Source organism: Ceratosolen solmsi, unplaced genomic scaffold, assembly GCF_000503995.2.
Source record: "Ceratosolen solmsi marchali unplaced genomic scaffold, CerSol_1.0 scaffold14, whole genome shotgun sequence".
Taxonomy (NCBI): domain Eukaryota; kingdom Metazoa; phylum Arthropoda; class Insecta; order Hymenoptera; family Agaonidae; genus Ceratosolen; species Ceratosolen solmsi.
Window position 1 is genome coordinate 10,087,487 of NW_011948420.1, and position 21,888 is coordinate 10,109,374.

Below are 21,888 nucleotides of genomic sequence, written 5' to 3' on the forward strand. Positions count from 1 at the left end.
GGGTGGTCCATGGGTACGATAAGATGGCTCCGAGTCGGCTCGATGCACGAGAAAATCGGGAGTTTGGCGATTAGTAAAATGTCGAGCAAGTGAATGCGGATTATTGGAGCGATGGCATTAAGTTTCGTCTCTCCTCCACTCGTTATGGGATACGCTTTTATGCAATATAGTCTGTCGAGGAGGGATATTTTTTGTTTTCCGTGCGATGCATCGTCCATTCGCCGCGGCCGCTCGTCACTGCAAGGAGGAGGCAGCGTGCGCGCGTTCGAGAGAGAGAGAGAGAGAGAGAGAGAGAGAGAGAGACGAGGATCGCACTCACGTAAATAGGCGCAGAAGAGAGTGTATGGACTATAAAGTCAGGTCGAGTAGAGGTGGGCAAAACTCACGAGCGAAGCGCAAAAGCATTTCATCAACAACGAGGACAGCGGCGACGACGACGACGACGACGACGACGACGACGACGACGACGACGACGGCGACGACAACGACCACGACAGCAACGACAGCAACGATAGCAACGATAACAACGTTAGCAACGACCACGACCACGAACACGAAGACGACGACGACGACGTCGTCGTCGACGTCGACGAAAGTAGCCGCAGTGTGACACGGCGAGCCGTAGTCTTCGAGTTAAGTTTGCGCATCGACGAAGGTACGCCAGTGCATTTTTATAAATTGACTGTTGACTTTGCGTTATTATCGGCGGCAGGTTGTTTCAATCGCTCATCTCAATGCGTGCGCTTAGTATTTTTTGCACGAGGGCGTGGGCGCATATTGCGAAGAGGATAGAGAGAGTAAAGAGAAAGAGGGAGATTTCTTTTAAGTGTTATTTTCGGATTGTTACGATGATTCTGAAAAATTCTCCGTTCAGCCCAACTCCCTTTTGCCTCTACTGTTTATCACCCCTCTCTCTCTCTCTCTCTCTCTCTCTCTCTCTCTCTCTCTCTCTCTCTACACATACGCGCGCGCTTATCTCGTTCTTTTTCGCTCGTTCTCCTTCATTTACTCTCTGCTTTTCCTCTTCGACCGTCTCGCGTCGTTTAAAAGGAGTACGATCAACTTGGATGGGGCACGTCCCATTTGTTTCGTGATAGCTACGAGCTTGCACCCTTTTTTTTGTTTTTGTTTTTTTTTTTATATATTATCCTTTGTGACGACGATGCAGAGCTTGGCAGATTTTTTTAGCGACATACCGCTGGTAAACAGCAATAAAATTCGGCTACTCGTGCCACTATAACACAATTGCTCGGAACGTTCGTTCTTTCGTCATAACGCCATTAACGTCGTAAAGTGATAAAAGAAAAATTAATCATTGGAAAATGACCTGAAAGTATATATCGATGTGGTTATACATGTGATTTGAATGTAGAGGAGGCCGTCGTAATATGCTTGGCCGTTTACGGTCTTTTCTATTTTCTTCCCAGTCTCGTATCGCCGTCTATCTCTCTCTCTCTCTCTCTCTCTCTCTCTCTCTCTCTCGGGACACTAGTGTTTTATTGCACTGTCTCCAAGTATTCCCCTCTCGCTTATTAGATAGTACTTGGGACAAACCTTTTTTACCCCTACTACTTACCTAGGCGGCTGCTCGGACAGTGCGTTTTTCCATTTATTCTCCCGGCGTTTGCATGCGTGCGTGCGCGCGCGCGCGCACGCGTATGCTCCGCCACCGAGTTTCGCGGCTTGCGTAGTTTGATTTGGCACAGTGCCGTACCTTTATACCGTAGCGCCCCCAAAAATATACGTTTGTTTTCTTTTGCCTTCGCATTTTTATTATCCTCACCTCGTAATCATCTATCCGCTCTTTTTCTCACTCAACCCTTATTTATGTAATAATAATTATTGCGACACTATCGGCCAATTTAACGTACAGTTTTATCATTTTCTAGTGCATGTTGTTGTTTCGGTACGCAATTTGATCGAAAGAAAATTTCAGAATTTATCAACTGCGATGGAGATAAATGTTATACGATGTTGCATTGAAATTGTCAGTCGCTTTCGTTTAATATTCCACTAACAAGCTTAATCGTTATAAATTTTTAAAGAACAAATGAATAATCATGTATTATAAGCACGTCTAATATTGTGATGCGAGGCTAAAAGAAATAGTTGAAACGGTAATCAAAATCATGGTTTGGCGAGTTAATGCATCTTAGCATTAAAAATTTTGTCTAAATAAAAAATTTAAACACAGTATTATGTTTTATTTTTACGAATTCATTAAGTCTTAATCGTTAATTAAAGCTTGAGTAAACATTTTCAATAGAAATCTGTCGGTAAAAAAATAGCATTTTATTATAACGTAGTCACACGAAATAAAAATGTAGTTTTCTAGAACAGAAATTGTAATTAATAACTAATATATAATAATAAAATTCAGTTAATTTCAAATTTAATTTTTATTTTCATCATCTAACATAATTGGCAAAATTACGTTGAATATTTTTGTGTTGTATGGAATTATTGTGTTTAAGTTTTAAAATATAAAAAACTTAAGTTAATAATTTAACAAGACTTTTTCACTTGTGTCTCGTCTAATAACAAACGCAAATAAGAACAATAAACGATAATCGAATAATTCTATTAAATTTGATTAAATTAATTTTAAATAATGCATTCATTGCATTATAATTTTTTGTTTTTTTTTTTTTTTTTATTTTACTCCTTTGAAATTAATTAATTTATTTCTATGAAATTACAAAAATACGACAATCTTATAATACAATCAATTTAATAAATAACGAAACATATAGGCTAAATCAGATCAATATCTTAACATTTTTATAATTTAAGAAAGTTTAGTGTTTCTGATCAAAAATTCTAGAATAATTAAAAAATCAAAAATATATCTCCTCAGACTAAAAATAAACATAAAGTTGTAATTAGATCTCAATATTATTAACGTAGGCGAAAAAAAAAAACAATTTTTACTGTAAATGTTAATGCATTAACTAAGAAAATTAAAAACATTAAATTGGAAAAAATAATAATTTTTAAAATGTAATTAATAATATAGTTTTTTTTTTTTTTTCGTACTTTTTTTATATAATCTATCTCTCCTTATTTGATCAATTGTAATAAAAACTTAACTGTCAGCAGTTATTTTATATTTAAAACAAAAATTATAAGATTTCATAAATGTGAAATAATATATTGTATCTATTACTTCATATATTACATTCATTAAATGACTGATAGAACAGGTAAGAAATAATGAAAATGCTCGAATGAATTTATCAGTGTAATAGTTGTAATTGATTATCATCTATATGTTGTTTGGTGGTTACATTTACTCAATAATTACTATATCATTTACCTTTGAGGCGAATGGTTGTATATCGATAAAGGATGTCATTTATAAAAATATAACTCTTAGCATAGAATTTGTAAATAAACTTCCGATTATTTGAATTCTAAATATAAAACGATCGCTAAAAGATAATTCTTTATACGAACAAAAAGTATTAAACAATCTTGAATTAAATTAATCTGTAATTATCTTAATTCACTTGTTTGCCACAAAACCTCATAATAATCATTGTTTACATTAAAAATTCACATTTTTGTAACTGTTCAAATGCAAATATTTCTTTACTGCACGGTTATGTTAGCGACTTTCGCTAGAAATGAATCTCCCGGCAGACGTTTTGGGATTAAAGCATTAATTTTATGTAGATAAATGAAGGTTAATGATAATGAAATAATTAATTAAATATCTGGTCTTGTAATTGTCATACAAAATTGTGCGAATTCTTGACATACAAACTATTTACGCTACACTGTTAATGGTGTAATATAAGGAAATGGGTTTTGTAAGGGTAGAAGATTGTCAAAGTGTATTTAATCTCGTATGCACAATCTCAAATAGAAATTGTGCAGTGAATTTTAAAGACTATGCTTCGAAAAGTTAGGAAAATTAATTTGGATGAAATTGACAAGGAAGTTGTTTACATATTACAATTGCAGGCTCTTTATTATTATTTTCCTTAACTTGAAACGAATATTAAGAATCGTCATTAATCATTTTTTCTTTGCGCGCGCGCGTACACACGCGCTCACACACCATATTTATAAAACAGATGCGAATTGTCAAGATTATATGGCAATGCAATGGCGGCAAATTTATGTAAAATAATGATTTGTATTACGCAACGAATTGAACGTTGTTAAGGAACTTTTGAAATGTTTCTTTGCTTTAAAAAATTTTCATTTAATAATTCAAGAAAATGTTATATACATTGTTATTAATTAACTATAACGTTTATGGATGCAAATATTAGATTTGGAAATTGTGTAAATGAAATGAAGGGGGATATTATTTTCTATGTTACAATTATCATTATCGAAATTTTTATTATTCTAATGTATTATTAAGTCAAACTGTTAATTTCAGCTATGAATGCCGAATGTAGCAAAATAACTTACGCTTAATTTGCATTGATTAAACCACAGATACACGTATACTAAATTATAATTGATGACAAGAGCTATGATGAAATATGCAAAAATAAAAAGACTCTTGTTTATAATATTCTATAGAAGAGAAATAAAGAACATGCAAATGTGCAGGATAGATACGGCCAAGTTAATTATGAAAAAAAAAAAAACAGTAAATTCAGCCTAAATTATCAATTAAACTAAACATAAAAGTTCGATTTTAATCGCATTATTTTATTTCTTGCTCATACTTATTTCAATTTATTCATCGAGGCTTATTAAAATTTGTTATCCATTGCTTCATATTTTCCATATAAAATGTACAAAACTCGATGATATAGAATACGAGACGTCAAAAATATTCTGTAGTTTTCGCGTCGAAACTCCTCATGATTTGACCGAATCTTTTGCTTAACTGTGCCAGGCACTTCAAAAAGCCATCCCGAATAAATGAGAACTTTTTCAAACTATTTTTGCTCATTAGTATGTAAAATTAGCCCACGTAAAATACAACTTTGCTCATATATATAACTATCCTATTGTCTATTAAATTGAATTAATTATTAATTTAATGGAACAAAATCTACATTGGCATTTAATTAGTATAATGTTTAACAATTGTATTAATAATTTTTCAATTATATACTTTAATTATTATATTACGATTTTATATTCCCTTTTAAACAGCTATTATATCAAATTTATCATAATATAAACAAGATAAAGTACACTTCATTTAAATGGTTCGTTAAGCAATACTTTATTAAGTTTCTAAAAAGTTCTTATACATCGCTTGCTTATCGCGACTATCTTTCTTTCTTACTAAATATAGGCATCGTACAGCTTTGTTTTTTTGTTTGTTTTATTTGTTTTGTTTTGTTTTGTTTTTTATTTGTTTTTTTTTTTTGTTTTTGTTTTTTGTTTTTTTTTCTATTTTTTCTTCTCAATATTAACTATTAAAGGAAAACAAATTTATAAATGTTTTCCTGATTTATAAATATATATAATTATTCTATAGAATTAGAGATGTTAGATGTTACTATAATGATTTTAACGCTCTCTTTTTAATATCGATTACTACCAAAAGATCATTACCACAAAATCTTTTGTTATGTTTGTAAGAGTTTAATATGTTTATATAAGCATTTGCAAATTATTAACACACGTACGATTTACGTAAAAATTATTTAAATTTTAACTATGTTGATTGGCCTCTAAATGATTACAATTTATTGTTTTGTCTTGTTTACCATTACATTTGCTCAAAATAAAAATAATTGAATATACTTTTCTAGTGATATTGTAAATTAAATAAATTTTAACGATTCCAACGCGGATAAAAGTTTTAAATTTTGTATGTAATTGATCAAATGTTTTTCATCAATAATAATAATAATATATTGAATAAAATATTTCAATATATTTTTTAAACGACGTCTATTTATTTTGTTTAAATTAATAATATTTATTGTACATTTGTACAATATGCGAAAGTATCGAATATTAATTTAAAAATTAATTCATACGACCGTTAAACATTGTATCAACTAATGCAACGATATTCGCAAACATATTCGCGACTTTTTCCAAATTACAAATAAATATTTTATGATTAAGACTATTTTTCTAAATATATTTTTAATAGAAATTTTAATAGAAATAAAAATTTTTATTATTCATTTGATGGATTCGTAAAATAAATTATAAAATATAGTCGAAATTTTTTTCAAATTATTGGATTTTATGCTTAAAATAAAAAGATTCTCAATATGTAAAAAAAAAAAAAATACCTTCAATTTTTGCCAATTAACGTGATAATTTTTATGACAAGCATGACAAAAATGTCATTCTTCCGCATATAGTAAAACAGTGATCAGACTTTATTGTCTTTTAAATTTATTTTCGTATGATGGATGTGAAATTTTTAAACTTTTAAAAATTCTCATATTAATATAACCAGTGAAAAACTTAGGTATAAAAGTATTACAAACATTATTCATCATTCCACAGATAAGTAGAGCAGCATCTCAACTTACATTTATAAATTTGTCTCTTAAAAATGAGAAATAAAAATTGATCATTGAGTTTTATGGATTATGGTTAAATAATGTAAACATATTATGAACAAAAGTACTATATGTGCACTATATGTTCAATGCTTTTTATATGAAAAATTGAAAAAATTGAATTATTTTAAATACAGACATATTTTAATGTAATAAATATCATTAATACGTACAAATAATAACGTGGTATGCTATTAAATAATAATTTTTTTTTTTTTTTTTTTTTTTTTTTTTTTTTTTTTTAGTATTGTGTCACAAAAATATCTATATTCTATATTCTATTATAATATAGAATATATTATAAAAATATGTAAAAAATGTGTAAATCTTAAGGATTTTAGTCAAATTTAAGAAGCTATTTTAAAGTTCTTATAATTTATGATTTTTCTATAAATATAATTAAAGTACGTGTAAATTCATTGAAATAAAAAAAATTAAATATAATGAAAAAATATTCCATTATAAAAATTATAATTCTCTTATGTAATTGCGTTTAAAAAAAATTGATAACAAGAATTATAATTGTTATTAGTCAATTTGCATAATATATTTTATTAATTAATTAACTTAAGAAACTGTTCTATTAATTTCATCATTAATGCTTGTGAAAAACAAATTTTAGTAAAATAAAAGTTTAAATCAATGATTATAATACAATAATAAATTGAATACTATCGTTTTAAAGAAGTAATATCATGACAATGTATGGATTATAGAAAAAAATTAATATTTGCAAAATGCACTACAATAAATGTTGTAAAGCCATTTAATTCTTACCGATAGTTATAAATTCGATGATATTAAATAATTAATTACGAGCACATGCATTTAATAAGTTCAATTATCATTTTTATAACGTAGTAATTTCTTTTATAAAATATACAATAACTAAATCATATTTCGAAATATATAACTCTGCTGACCGACTAAAAGTATCGATCAATTATTATTAGAGATAGAGTCAGTAACTGGATTTGAAGTGTTTTTTAGTTTTAGTTATTCATATATGAAAGCAAACAATATTAAAAGCGACAAGATAAAATATTTACATAGACAAACAATGGCGTGCGTATTGATATTTAAAAAAAATTATAATAATTATTATGATAATTTGTTTACTTTCTATTATTGTATTAAAATCATGTATGCACGCACTTGTATTCATTTGTATGTAAATTATTTGCTCGTATATTATTAAATTTTGGATTATTAAATATAAAAAAGTGTATCTTCATTCTCTTATCGATTGTTTCTTCAATACACTTCTTATACTATAATAATTTCAACAAATAAAATAGTTAAAATTCATAAGATATTTATGTGTAAGACTTTCATATAAATATATTTCTTATAAAGTATAGTACTTTATCATTCAAATTATCAACATTGCATTTGTATAGTAATTTATATAAAATATTTATCACGAATAATTTCTTTAAATTTTTAAAGATCGTAACAACTGAATATTACAAGCAATTTATTTTGAAATACGACAATAGTTTTGTTATAAAAGATACTTGTAGCTGTAAAAAGGTTTAGAAAGTCCTGAATGGATTTTATTTAATAAGGCATGAGCGGTTGGATTTTATTTAATAAGGCATGAGCGGTACTCTTTTGTGTATGGCATACAAATTGTTGAAGTATAACATAAAGTCGTGATAAGCGTTGAAATGAATTTAGGTTTGTAACCAATTTTAATCATTAAAATTTTCTGAAACGTAAAAGAGATTATATTATTTAAAAAAATATGTGTGTGTGTGTGTGCGCGCGCGCGCGCGCGCGTGTATGTGTATGTGTATTAATTGAGTTAAAGATAATTGAGAGGTGCTTATGAAATATCAATTGCAATATATATTATCTACAATTTGTCAAGATTAATATATCAATAAATGTTTTTTAACGCTTATTTACATAAAAAGTATGGAAATTTCACACAAATACAAGAACCATTTGAAATAAAATTATTTTAATAAATTTTAATAATTGTATATATATATATATATATAATTAAGAAAAGTTAATAACGATGTATCTTAATGTTTTAGCGTTTGTTTTGAATTTCAATTTTACGTACTTCTATTCAATATCTTATGAAATATGTGAAAAATTATTTATGGCTAATGCAAATGTTGCAGTAAGGAATATTAATTTTATTGAATAAGTATGAGTACATATCATAATATAGTTTATGCATTTTCAGATTTAATATAGAATAAGCTTTTGTAGGAAATTAAACAAAAAGAAATGTCTAATTTAATAAAATACTATGGGCAATTTTTGTAAATATTTTAATAATACGAACGAGGATAATTAAGGCATTTAGAGTTCAATGTTAAAAGTATTAATTCTTTTATATGTTTATTATTGTTTATTTAAAAATTTTAGGAAAGTAAAATTTATCTAATGAAAAATGCAATGGTGTTGTGATGCGTTAATAGGCAATCGGGGGATGAGATTTATTTGAAAAAAAAAAATCTAAAATAACAATGATTTGTGGATACTGTTTTGGATAAAATGGTTATTTTCCAATTATATTGTAAATTAGAAAACCTATCGAATGATCGTCAATCATTTGGTTGCTTCATTAACATTGAACGTTTAGCGGAAAAATGAGTAAAGATGGAGGCTTAGGAGAAAGTTCATTTACGCGAATCTCCGAAGATTATAAATAGTTCAAATAGTTCACATATATTTGTTATGTAATGTTTGTTTTAAAATAAGTTAATGGTGAAAAGGTTCGTGAAGTAAGTCCATCCAAGTAAATTGAAAGAAATTTAATGAATTTGGAAATTATAGAAAGAAATTGGAATGAATTTTTTTTTTCTATTTTTTTTTGTTTTTTTTTTTTTTTTTTTTTTATTTGAAAGATATTTATGTTACTCCGTTATATTATCAATATCATTTAAATAAGAAAATTAAGGATAAATTCATTTTCGACATGCGTATTATAAGTAGCTACAGTCTTTCAGTTTTAATCTGTAATAATATGAATGATTTAATCAGAAATTTAAGAGACGAAATTTGTGCTACATGAGATTTAATAGGAAAATCAGAAACTATAAGACATTTATGTATACTAAAACGAAAAATGGAATATAATATTAAATTAGATTTAAGAGAAGTGGAGTATAACCAAGAATCTTGGATGAATTTGGCACGGAATAGAGAGAAGTAGCGTTATTATGTCGATGAAGTGATAAAACTTTTAAAATCCAAATACCCGTTAACTATCAATAACAATAACAAGATAAATATTATTATTATTATTATTATTATACATAATTAAGTGATAATTTTTATTTTTTTTTCAACAAAATGATTTCATATCACTTTCTATAAGATTCTACACATCAGTATTTATGTGAGAAAATTCCTTTTAATATGAAATTACACAATTAACTATAGTTGATCCGAATTGAAAACGTTCAACTTCTCTTAGAATTTAATCGATGCGATTATTATATGAATTAAAAAAACAAAATATACATATATATATATATATATATATATATATAAAGATTCTATGCTTATTGAATCTTCAGAATTTTATAACATTAATACGTTTTGTATAAGTGTATGTATAAGTGTTTGCGCACTCGCGCAAACGTACACTCATTTACCGACCCACGCACTCACACCCACACGCCATTATTACATATTAAAAGTTTCAGAAATGATTGTACCATTATATTTTTCATTCTTTTTATTTTTTTCTTTCTTTTTATTAAATCAATCTCACATTATGGTGCGCTCGAGCCTTTAATAATGCAAATCAACATTTTCGTATTCTCTAAGTACGCAATTAATTATAATGTGAGAATGGCTAGTATGGCATTATTCGCCTAACGTTTCATTAATTAGCTCAATGTACAAATGAATGATTAATTTCATTAGAAGCCGGTATTCCCATGGAGTATCCTCTAAATGTATTCCCATAAAGGAATTCTCATACTATTGATCGCCGTGCCAAGTATCGAGCAAGTTTAGCGCGTTGACTTTATTCCCTCGACTTGTTATTGGCTTGCGAAATATCATTGCTGATCTAGTAATTTGGTTAATATTTTTTGGCGAAAACGATAGAACGATGATAGGATAAAATCAATCGTCGTGCGATTGCTTTTAAGCGACCTCCTCTTGAATGCGACTCGCCGAAGGTATGTGGGGGAATAATAAGTGGGTGAGTGGGTGGCGGCTCGTTACAATAGCGCAGAGCCACGGGTTTCCGCTGTTTACCGGCGATCGCCCTTGCCGCCTTCTCCCAAATCGTACGTTACTGAGTCCTCGTTCCAGGGGCAGCGGTGGTGATCGCCCCGGGGTAACCCCTCCCGCGCTGTCCGGGCCACTCGGCACTTTGTAAAATTCGGCCGTCGGTTTCGCGCAGACTCGCGCGCACAGCCGTGGACGTAGCCGCTCGTCGACGAGCTCGAGCTGCGAAAAAGACCAGGGAGCATCGCGGTGGATAGATAGGCCTTTGAAGCCCCAAGGCTTCCTCCCTCCCTCTCTATCTCTCTCTCTCTCTCTCTCTCTCTCTCTCTCAGGGCCTCCTCTCTCATCACGGTAAATTCCTTATTTTTCCTTTCTTTTTCGCCGAGTTATATTTAAATCGCCAGCGACGCACGAGCGGCGGCGGCTCTCTCCGCACCAGTCAGAGATGCTTTTGTGTCAAACTCGAGCGAATACTAATACCGCTGCCCCGTTCTCTTACAATATCCACTTGCACGCTCATTGTTTATTAAATTAATTGTTATTGATTGACTCCTCGCCGCCGAGCTGCCGCCCCACTCGACCAGTGCGAACCCTCCGACCAAGAGTGAAAAAAAAAAAAAAAAAAACTCTCTTCCCCAGTGCTTTATACATTCATTGATGTACGTTGCATATGCATAATAACAATGGCTGCTTTTTGTTATATATATTGGCTTTATTATCAGGGCGATACGAAGTATTTGCATCACTCGTTTGCTTTTACGCTAATTGAGAAATTCGCGAAATTTGCGTTAAACGGAGGCAAATCAATCGCCGCTTATCGATCATTTATTCGTCAGCGTATGCAATAGCTCTTGCATCGATCCCAGCATCTCTTACAATTATATCACAACTTTTTCATAAATCATCACTTCCTTTCGTTCTTTCATTCTCCCATTCTCTCGTCGCTTACCTACTTTCTTTCCTTATTTTCGTTTCTTTTTTATTTTTTTAACCAGACAATGGCAACCACGGTAAATAGACCACGAACGATCAAGAAGCTAGAGAAACCTCGGCCGCTGAAAATTAGCCTGCGCAGCCCAACGACCGACACGCGGATTACGAATGGTACGTTTAACATTTTGTTTTCACTTAAAGTCACCGCCCCTGCTACTTCAATTTATCATATTATTTGTCTATGCATTTAATTCAGTCGACGACATCGTGTCATTGATCGACAATGTCGCTACGCACCTCAATAGCGGATTTTATGATCAGCTATTACAGACTAATATCGTGACAATGTGCAATCATCTGAAACTCTTCTCCCATCAATTGGAAATGATTTATAAAGGTCGGTACTTATCTTATTTCAATTTCCACATTATGCTTAATAAAATCGTAGATAAAAAAAAAAATAAAAAAAATATTACTTTACTTTTTAAATGCCCTTGCAATTGTGTAATTGCGAATGTAGCCATTTTATTTATATATCGTAAGAGTTCGTTACGATCTAACGCTTTGTGTTTTCAATATAGATCAGCTGGATAGAGCATTTATAGCTATTAGAAATGGCAGTCAAGACGAGAGACTGGATATGACGACCAGAGTTCACTTGCTCGAATTAATTGAATTAAGAGCCAAACAATGGCATCATAACGAGTCCATGAACGCCTATTATTCACAAAAGTTCTCAAACTTGGATAACGTGAGTATAAGAAGGATAATTAACGATGGCGTAAGGAGTAAACGTAAAGTTATCATATCTATGAACGAACGCTCTCTTTTTTAGCAAAATGATTTGCTTACGCCGGATACGCCTACGAATTTGCTGACCCCATCCTTAATTGCCATGAATTCGGTAACATCGCCGCCTCTGCTTGGACCTGGTGAGGTGATAAAAAACAGCGGGAAATTTGCAAAGCCAACTCGCATTCCAGGAAAAAATTACTGCAAGGATGAAGTAGTCATTCGTAATAGTGATTCTGGAAAAGGTAAAATAAAGTAATTGAACATATGAGATTTCATTATTAAAAGGAAATTTTTTTTTATTATATATATATATATATATATATATATATAAACGCATAAGTATTACAATATATTTATAATTAAAAATAATTTATACAAACCTTATTTCTTTAAGTTTTTATTATTTTTTTTTTTACATATTAAAAATTGAAAGGGGCAAATATGGTAAATAATTGTTTAGGTTGCAAAGGTTTTCACTTATTTAAAATAAAATTTGCACAAACATATAGTGATGGGAATAAAGGGGCGGCGAGTTCACATGATTGAAGAACTCAGCGAGACAATCATCTCCTTCCAGAGAGGTAAAGTGATAAAAAAAAAAAAAAAAAAAAAAAAAAAAAAAAAAAGGCGTGCAAGAAAAGCTTGTGTTGAAATAAAATCCATGCAATGGCTCGATCTTATTAATCAAATAATTAGTCCAGCATCGATAACAAGCTATTTGAATTATAAATAATAATGTTAATAATGAAAATTTGCTAATAATGCACGGTAATACCTAAACCTTCTTGTCATTCGAATAAAAATTTAACAATTCTACTATTAACAGAGGACGTTGAATAACTTTTTGTCAAACGAATTTTGTTATCGTTGCTTAAATTAATATTTTTCTCGAAATAAAAATCAAATTAATGTATTTTTTAATCTTATTTTGAGATATTAAGAACAATTTTATGAGGACACGATTTCTTATTTTTATTTACTCGTTATAACGTTTAACAACAATACTCATTGAGATAGAATAATTGTTCAAATACTTGTGTAATTTTTGCAAAATACCTTTACCTATACATTTTGCAAATAATATAATAATAATAATAATAATAATAATAATTGTTATAATAATAATAATAGTAATAATAATAATAATAATTTAATAATAATTGTTGGATATTAATCACAATATTAATGTTATATCTCTTACTCGAAGCATGATGCGCTAAATATCAATTTACATAATATCAAACTAAATACCTACTAAATACCAAAAATACACATCTTCCTAATGATACTTAAATTATTACTATATTATAATATTTTTTAACTTCTGATAATATTGCATTTTCATAAATATTGTCAATGTGTATGTTGTTGCGTGTGTGTGAGCGTGTGTGTTTATCTGTTTGTTTGCGTGTCTTTTTTATAAGCATTGAAAATGAAACTGAATTGTTACACAAGAATTTTCCAACGATACTATTTTTGGAAACATAGTAAAACAATTTAATTTGATTTGAAAATAGAAATTTTATTAACAAAAAAAAAAAACAAAAAAAAAAACCAAAAAAAAAACAAAAACAAAAAAAAGCATGTCGCATTTAAAAACAAATTTTTATGATTTGCAGCTCACCTACAAATAAATTTCATAAATTGAAGTAGTAAATTTGTGATTAATAACATTCGAAATTGAATTTAAAATATGTCGAATTATAAATTGAATGTTGAAGCTTTTATTAATTTTAGTGAATCCTGGTGCGAAAGAACGACTTGTCCAAATCACAGGTACTTCCGAGGACAAAATATAGTAAGCGTCATATTACTTTATTCATCTACCCGAAGCTATAAATCCTTTATTAATATAGATATGTTGCAGTTATGCCAAGGATTTAATAAAAGACACGATTCAACGAAACGCATCACCCGTAAGACTCGAACAAGGTGGACGAGAAAAAAGTGGTATAGGTGGATCAAGCTCCTCCTTAAACAGCAGCGCTTCTGATGAAAGTAACAGACTACATCAACATCAACAATCGTCATTGCGATCGTCTCTCCTTCATAATCTGTCCACCAACGACGCAAGTATTGGTGAATACAAATACACTGTCACCGTTGGTCCACATTCTTTAAAAATTACAGGCAGTAATTTAGATCTTGTTAGGGTGGGTATTATGACAATTTATAACATGTATTTAAAACATTTCATTTTTTATTTTATTTTTTTTTTTTTTCGTTTTGTTTTGAGTTTTCATTTGATTTTTGTCATTGCTACACCGTCGAATTGTGCTTTTCATTACTCTTTGTAAAGTGAAAATTTTCAATTACAAAAAAACATGTTTAATAATTGCAGAAACTCCTTACTACTCGATTAAAAGAATGTTTTTCTTTCTCTCTCTTTTCTAATTTAAAACAAGCTATGTGTATTGTATATAATGAAATATTTTATATTCGTTTATTATTTGTATATTATAAAGTATTAGGCGTGGAGAAATGTTAATGCGCAAGGTTATTGATTCGCATTTCACTCGCTTACTAAGCCATCGTAGCCGATGAATAAATCAATAAACTAATTATTAATCCTTAATATTGCACTTGCATTTTACCACTTGTTATGCGCTTTCATTATAAAAAGAATATATTTATGTAAAAATTAAATATTATCGAATACAATATTTTCACAACTTGGTGTAAACAATTTTGTTACAGGCTGCAAAGTTAGCTTTGGATGAATATTTTTCAGAAGAATCCGAGCACACTGGTAGTGGCGTCGAATATTTTACATTCGACGAGGAATCACTTGCTTCCGGCGCTTCGGTTATGCCAAACACACCTCTGTCTGCCGGTCAGGCAAGTCTTTTACGAAGAAATTTGAGCTATGATAGTGGCACTACGTCGGACATTGATAAATCAAAAGAGCTAGCTATTCCGGAAATAGAACCGAAAAAAATTGGTAAGTATTCATTGAGGAATTCGATAAGAGGCTTTTTATTTAAACATTTGACGGCTCATTTGTTTTTCTTGCCAAATAATTTAACGATCGATTCGACTTAATGCATGGAAAAGTAATTTCTTATTAATATTTATTCGTAAACTGTACTTTTCAATCTCTGAAAAAGTGAAAAAAGTTTTACGATAAATTGAACTTTCACGGAAGTAACAGATTAATAATAAAATGAAGAAAAAAATAAAATAAAATGGCTTAACCGAATGAATACATATGCAAACAAAATGTCAAGTGATCTTGTTGTGTTATTAATCAATATTATTAATGTTAGCATAACAGAAGCAATGTAAGAGAATTTTTCCATTGTTCTGATTAATTAATTTTTTTTTTTTTTTTTTCATCTTTATATATTGTAAAAATTCACAGGGATAAGGATTTATACTCGATTATTTATTTCTTTAATCATCAGAGATACATTAATCAATTTAAAGCGTTTAATAGGTAGAAAAAGGCACTTAAAAAAAATAATAATATTATTTTTTTTTTTTTTTTTTTTTTTTTTTTTTTTTTTTATAAACTTTTTTATAACTTCGCTAGCTAAAGTTAATTTTCAACGATCAAATGTATTAAAAAATTAAGACTTAATCTTGAAAATTCGCACATACCTTCGCTACTAATCATTATTTATATAATCAATGATCTATACATAACAATAATAGTTATAGTATTTTTTTCTCTTCTTCATTTCTTAGTGAAAATTTAAAATTTGTTTTATCTTAAGAGGTCTAGTCTAATTGTGCCATCCATTTAATGTTTATTCGAGAATTATCTAATCATTATTTTCATTTAGAGTTTTATTTAGAATTGAAATTCATGTGTGCAAAGAATTAATAAAGCCTATATAAACTTTCGTTCTATAATCGAATTCTATATTAATTATATACAATGTTTATTACATTGTAATAGAGCATGTAATATGCAATTACATATGTAATCGAATTTACATACATTCTAATTTCTAACTTCATTACTAAGTTCTCAACTATTTATTCATCGATGTCGAAAGTGTTAGTAAATAGGGTTACAATTGCAATCAATATAATTACGATTTTTTTTTCTTTTATTATCTTTATTTTCTTATTATCATTAGTTTTAGCAACGTTAGTTGTTCTTCCAATCCTTTAAAAATATGCTCTCATAATATTTTTATTAATATTGTTCTTTGATCGTTCTTGTCATAGTTACCAATATGCTTTGCGCTGTTGTTTATTTAATTGGATTATTTAGGACAAATTTTTATAATGTGATATTTTTTTTTATAATTTTATATACATGTTTTATATACATATTTTAAATTTTCTTTAAAGTCATTGAAATATTATTAACGAATTATTAATAAAAATTAATGTAAATAATTTTTTTTATTTACACAATCATTTATGATAGTTTCCACTCATAAACTTTTCGTGCTTATTTGTATTTTTCATACAGTCTTATGAACTTCATAATAATGCTTTCATATTTCTTATTATCGTTCCTTCCCTACATTTTCTTGCATTCCTATAATGCGTCATTGTAAATAATTATCATAATCCATTATTCTAATTTCAAGGTAATGTAAGCGTTTGATAAGTATTTCATAACAATAATACTACATACTCAAATATAAATGGATTTTGATAGAATGTAACAATACAAATTATTTAACCAATTGTTTTTTCGATCAATTTACTTTTGAATATAAATATAAATTGTTTTTAATATAAAAATTGAATTGTAATAAATATAAAGTTGAACATAAAAATTGTGTTAAAAAAACATAAAAATTGTTTAAATTAATAATCGCTGAAGCTGGACGTTTAATGATTATTAAATTTTTATATTGATTGAATTGATTATATTTATATTTTTTTCAAGATTAATATAAATCTATAAATTTTTAAGTTTTTTAATTTGAAAAATTTAAATGTTGTCATTTTTCTTTTAATATTACTATGAGCCATGTATCAATGGTATAATAATAAATAATTATTATTAATCGTGCGAACTCAATGATACGGTAAACTTATATCTACTCTATGACTAATTTCATTACTGTTGAATTAAATTTTGAAGTAATTTTAATGAGTAACTCAAAGTTTAAAAACATAAAGCATTTTATAAATTTATAAAAACAGATTGTGATTATATTTTAATATGTAAAATACTATTAATATGTAAAAATATATGCTTTTCAATACTTTATAAATTGTAAATTGATTTGTTCGTGACTTTAATCTAATTCAAAAGTAATACTACGAATGCTAAATAGCAAGAAAACACAAATGAAATTATCACTATTTAATATAAATACGTGATAATCATATGCATTATTGAAAACAAATTTTTAAAAGTTCAAAAATATTTTATATTAAAAAAATACGGCGATCGCCCTTTTTTTTTTTTTTTTTTTTTTTTTTTTTTTAAAAATTTTAATATATTAGTATTTCATTTACATTAGACTAAGATATATTTTTAGTTCTTTGTAAGATATTTCACATAATTTACATACTTCAATCTATGGTTAATTCTAGAAAAATGTATTAAACTAATATTTAAGAATATGTTCAGGAATATGCGTGTGAAATATAAAATATGTAAATACTTTAACAATTTTGACGTTGTATTGAAAATATAGAATACTTTCATTTCTTTAAGATGTAAATATTTAAAAATTATCTTTCTTTCTTCTTGTCTTTTTTTTTGTAATTATTTAAAAAAAAAAAAAAAAAAAAAAAAAAAAAAAATTAATTTTTTGTTACAGTTTTTTTAATAAAAATAAAAATTTATAAAATTATAGTTACAAATAATTTATATTTACCTAGTTATTAAATTCCGAGACAATTTATAATTATTTAGATTATTTGGTAATTGTTTAGTATATATAATTGTAGTCAATAATTACACAAATGAGGAATTAGTAAAAGCAATGTATTTTTAATTTATATCATTGCTTAAACGAGATATATACAAAAGATTAAGTTTTAATTACTTACGTACAAGAGCTTTACTTCTATCTAATTAATAATAAATGAATAAATTTGTAATTGCGTGTGCATATGCAATTGGTATGATTTCTTTTTAAAACTCGCATGTGCGTGTCCTAATGTTATAGAGTCATCGAGGGAGCTTTCGTATGAATTTCTGATGCAATGTGCAAAGGGCCCATTTGCCAAGCGGCCTCCACCTGATTGGGAACGTATACAGAAAGAAAGTCCCAATATTGTTCGTAAGGTATATAATGTCAAATTCGACAATAATACTAAGAAAATTACTTTAAAAGACAAAACTAATAATATGAATTATATTCAAATGCACGTTAGCTTTTATTAATAAGAAAATCACATGCTCTTAAAGTAATGTTTTCCCATCTATAACACAAGAGACTATTCGAGCAATTATAATATTTTAATTAAAATTTTGTAATTTCGATTAAACGTACTTTGAAAGAAAAAAAAAAAAAAAATAATTATTTTAGTCCAAAGTAAGTATTCGATATTATTTTTATTATTACCTTATTTTAATAAACAATAAACAATAGATTATTTGATGATTAAGAGAAAAGTTAAAAAATATAAATAATATTAATACGTATTATAATATTTATTATTCATTAGATGAATCAATGCTTATCTTATAATTTTTCCTGTTACACAATTGTTGCATAGTTTCTAATATCCAAACATCAGTTTAAATATTGAATTTCTTTTATTGTAATGTACTTTTTATATTGTATTAATGTATTATGACTTGTTTAAACTTTTTTTTTTTTTTTTATTTTTTAAAATAACACAAAATATTATTTAGTTAACTAACAAGTTTGCATTTGATATCTCATTTCAGCTCTGATCTATATCTTCTATTTTAAATTAACGCGCGCTACTATAACAATTCACTAATACGGTCGTTGTATGTTATTTGTCCTTATTACATTTAAACACTCGTTAAAAATCATTTTAACTAATATGATAATCTGCATTTAAAGCATGCTGCTGCTTCTAAGGATACAACAAGGTAAGAGAAAAAGTATGAATAAACATCATATTCTCCTTCTTTCTGACTTTTAATTTAATACGGCATTAGGAATTTTCATGCAATGAAAAGAAAAACGTTAAAAATTACTTTTCTACTTAAATAGGTACCGATTCGCTGGTTCGAACCGGAAGCATACAAAACAAAAGTAGCATCAACGGGTTCCGTTACGGTGATATCAGCAGGTGAATTGTTGGAAAACGATCCTGAATAAAATTTTTACGAAGAATTTTCGTAGAGAAATAATACGAGTAAAAGTAAGTATCGTTGTACTTATGTAAAAATATTATATTAAAAAATTCCGATCCACGTAAATAAAAATTTATTTAAAACTTTGTGAAATTAATTATTTACGTGACAATTATTAAGGATGTAATGATGAAAAAAACAAAACAAAAAAAAAAAAACAAAAAATTTTATATCATTGAATAATTTGCTTAAAATTGGCCAGAAATAATAATTAAATAAAGTACTATCATCCGTGTGTTATAGGTAATATAAGGATTTTGATTATTAAAATATATTGTCAGATTTTCCGTTCACTCTATACTAATAAATCCTGAATATTGATTTTAAAAAATGTACGTAAGCATATAATTTGCAATTTAAATTTATTCTAAAAACACAAATTAAAAAATTTCTATGTGCGCATGTGCGCGCGCTCGACCGTTTGTGTGCGTGCGTGCGTGTATGTGTATAAACACACATGTTTATAAATTTTTGTTATTAGAAATAATTTGTTTTTTCAGAACTAACTTTTGGTCATGAAAAAGTTAATCAAGAAAGCTTCAAAAGGATATTCATATATGCCATTTGCGAAGTACGAAATCATCTTAATTTTTTACGTGGTTTATGGTAAAAATTGTCAGAACTATATCATTCTGTAAATAAAATCTACAGAAAATTGAGAACTAATCTATATGAAATGTACGTGACACTTAATGTGTAAAGCTGGTTGTAATTTTTATTCACTTTTAATTTTTCAATGCAAAATTCGCGAGTAGAGCATATTAAATTAATATTTTAAACGCTATTTTTAAAGGGCTGCGGATTTAAAATTATAAATCTTTGAGCTCAGTTGAAAATAGAAAAACCGCAAGTTAGTGTTTAGTCTAGTCTAATTTTTATTTTTTCTTCTTTTTTTTTTTTTTTTTTTTTTTTTTTTAACTCAACTAAATCTCGTTCTAGAGTAATATCAGAAAAATAAGAATTATTTTATATTTTATATACTGTTAAAATTAAATATTATAACTTTTAACTTCTTGCTTTGATAAATGAATTTTAAGAAACGGATGAAATCACGTTGCATAGTGATCATGTTTTCAAAGATCATTGAAGCTTTTTATTAAAGAAAAATTTGTATTACGTGAGCAATTTATTTATCCGTTACAAAACAGGGAAAAAGTAGCGAATCTCCGTGATAATTTTAGATGTCATTTTATGTTATTGTCATCGATAATAGTTTTTAAGACATTTAATTTGGCTATGTATGTATGATAATGTGTTATTGTTATTAATCTTGTAGATTTTTTTTTTTTTTTTTTTTTTATGCAGTAGATTAAACAAACATTAGCGAGTAAATAAATTAACCAGAGGTCTTTTATGTAATAAAAAGTAAAACACTTTTGTATGCTGTAAACAAAGACACAACTAAGAAAATTATTAAAAAGAAATCTAGTCTAAAAATGATTTGTAATTTTATTGCTTAACGTTTAATCGTCTTATTTATTATTGTTAATTAACATTTAATAATTAAATTGCTTTATCGGCGAAAATTTATATCAGGCTTATAAATGTTTAAAGAATGTCATTATTGTACTATAAAGTTTAATTAGCTACATTAATAAGATAAAAATCTTATTGAAGTAAGCAATTAAATTATTATGATTATCGTTAACTATAATTTAATATTATTTAAAATTATATCTTGCTATTTAACATAATTTTGTTAAATTATTCTTCATACTTACAATCTTTATAAATAATTTAACTTAAAAAAAAAAAAAATCATTCTGTTATAATTGAAATAGTAACGATGATGCATCGTCTTAATTACATTATTTTCAAGTATATAATTAAGCAGTAATATTATTTTAAAAATCAACTATTTAGTTCAATATTATCCCAAGTTATTCGCCATTTTTAAATTTTCGTAAAGTTAATTTTTTGCTTTCATTAAAATACATGGCTCAGTGCATTAAAGATTAATGAGAATAAGACCGATGTATTTTCCAAAATAGATAAAGATTTTTTTTCTCTTCAATTATCGATGATTTTATAAACACTTTTGTAAAAAAAAAAAAAAAGTTTTCTTTTTTCTTTAAAAAATTAACATTTTTTTTAATATTCATCTGTTTTTGTTAATAAATAACGTATAGTTGACAAATATAGATATAATTTTATTTGACCCATGCATTAATGGCTAGTGTCATTAGCATATGATAT

The 21,888-nt window shown here is 27.5% G+C and overlaps 1 protein-coding gene across 1 annotated transcript; it reads left to right on the top strand.

Annotated features, from left to right (window-relative positions):
* The first annotated feature begins 574 nt into the window (after positions 1-574).
* On the top strand, positions 575-20,406 carry mxt (Eukaryotic translation initiation factor mextil). The gene is made up of 12 exons (XM_011498193.1): positions 575-655; positions 11,705-11,813; positions 11,899-12,039; positions 12,224-12,393; positions 12,478-12,679; positions 12,947-13,018; positions 14,175-14,235; positions 14,305-14,590; positions 15,135-15,378; positions 18,527-18,645; positions 19,550-19,700; positions 20,193-20,406. The coding sequence occupies exons 2-11, from the start codon at positions 11,708-11,710 to the stop codon at positions 19,655-19,657; spliced, it is 1,509 nt and encodes a 502-aa protein (XP_011496495.1). The 5' UTR covers positions 575-655; positions 11,705-11,707; the 3' UTR covers positions 19,658-19,700; positions 20,193-20,406.
* The last annotated feature ends 1,482 nt before the right edge of the window (positions 20,407-21,888 follow it).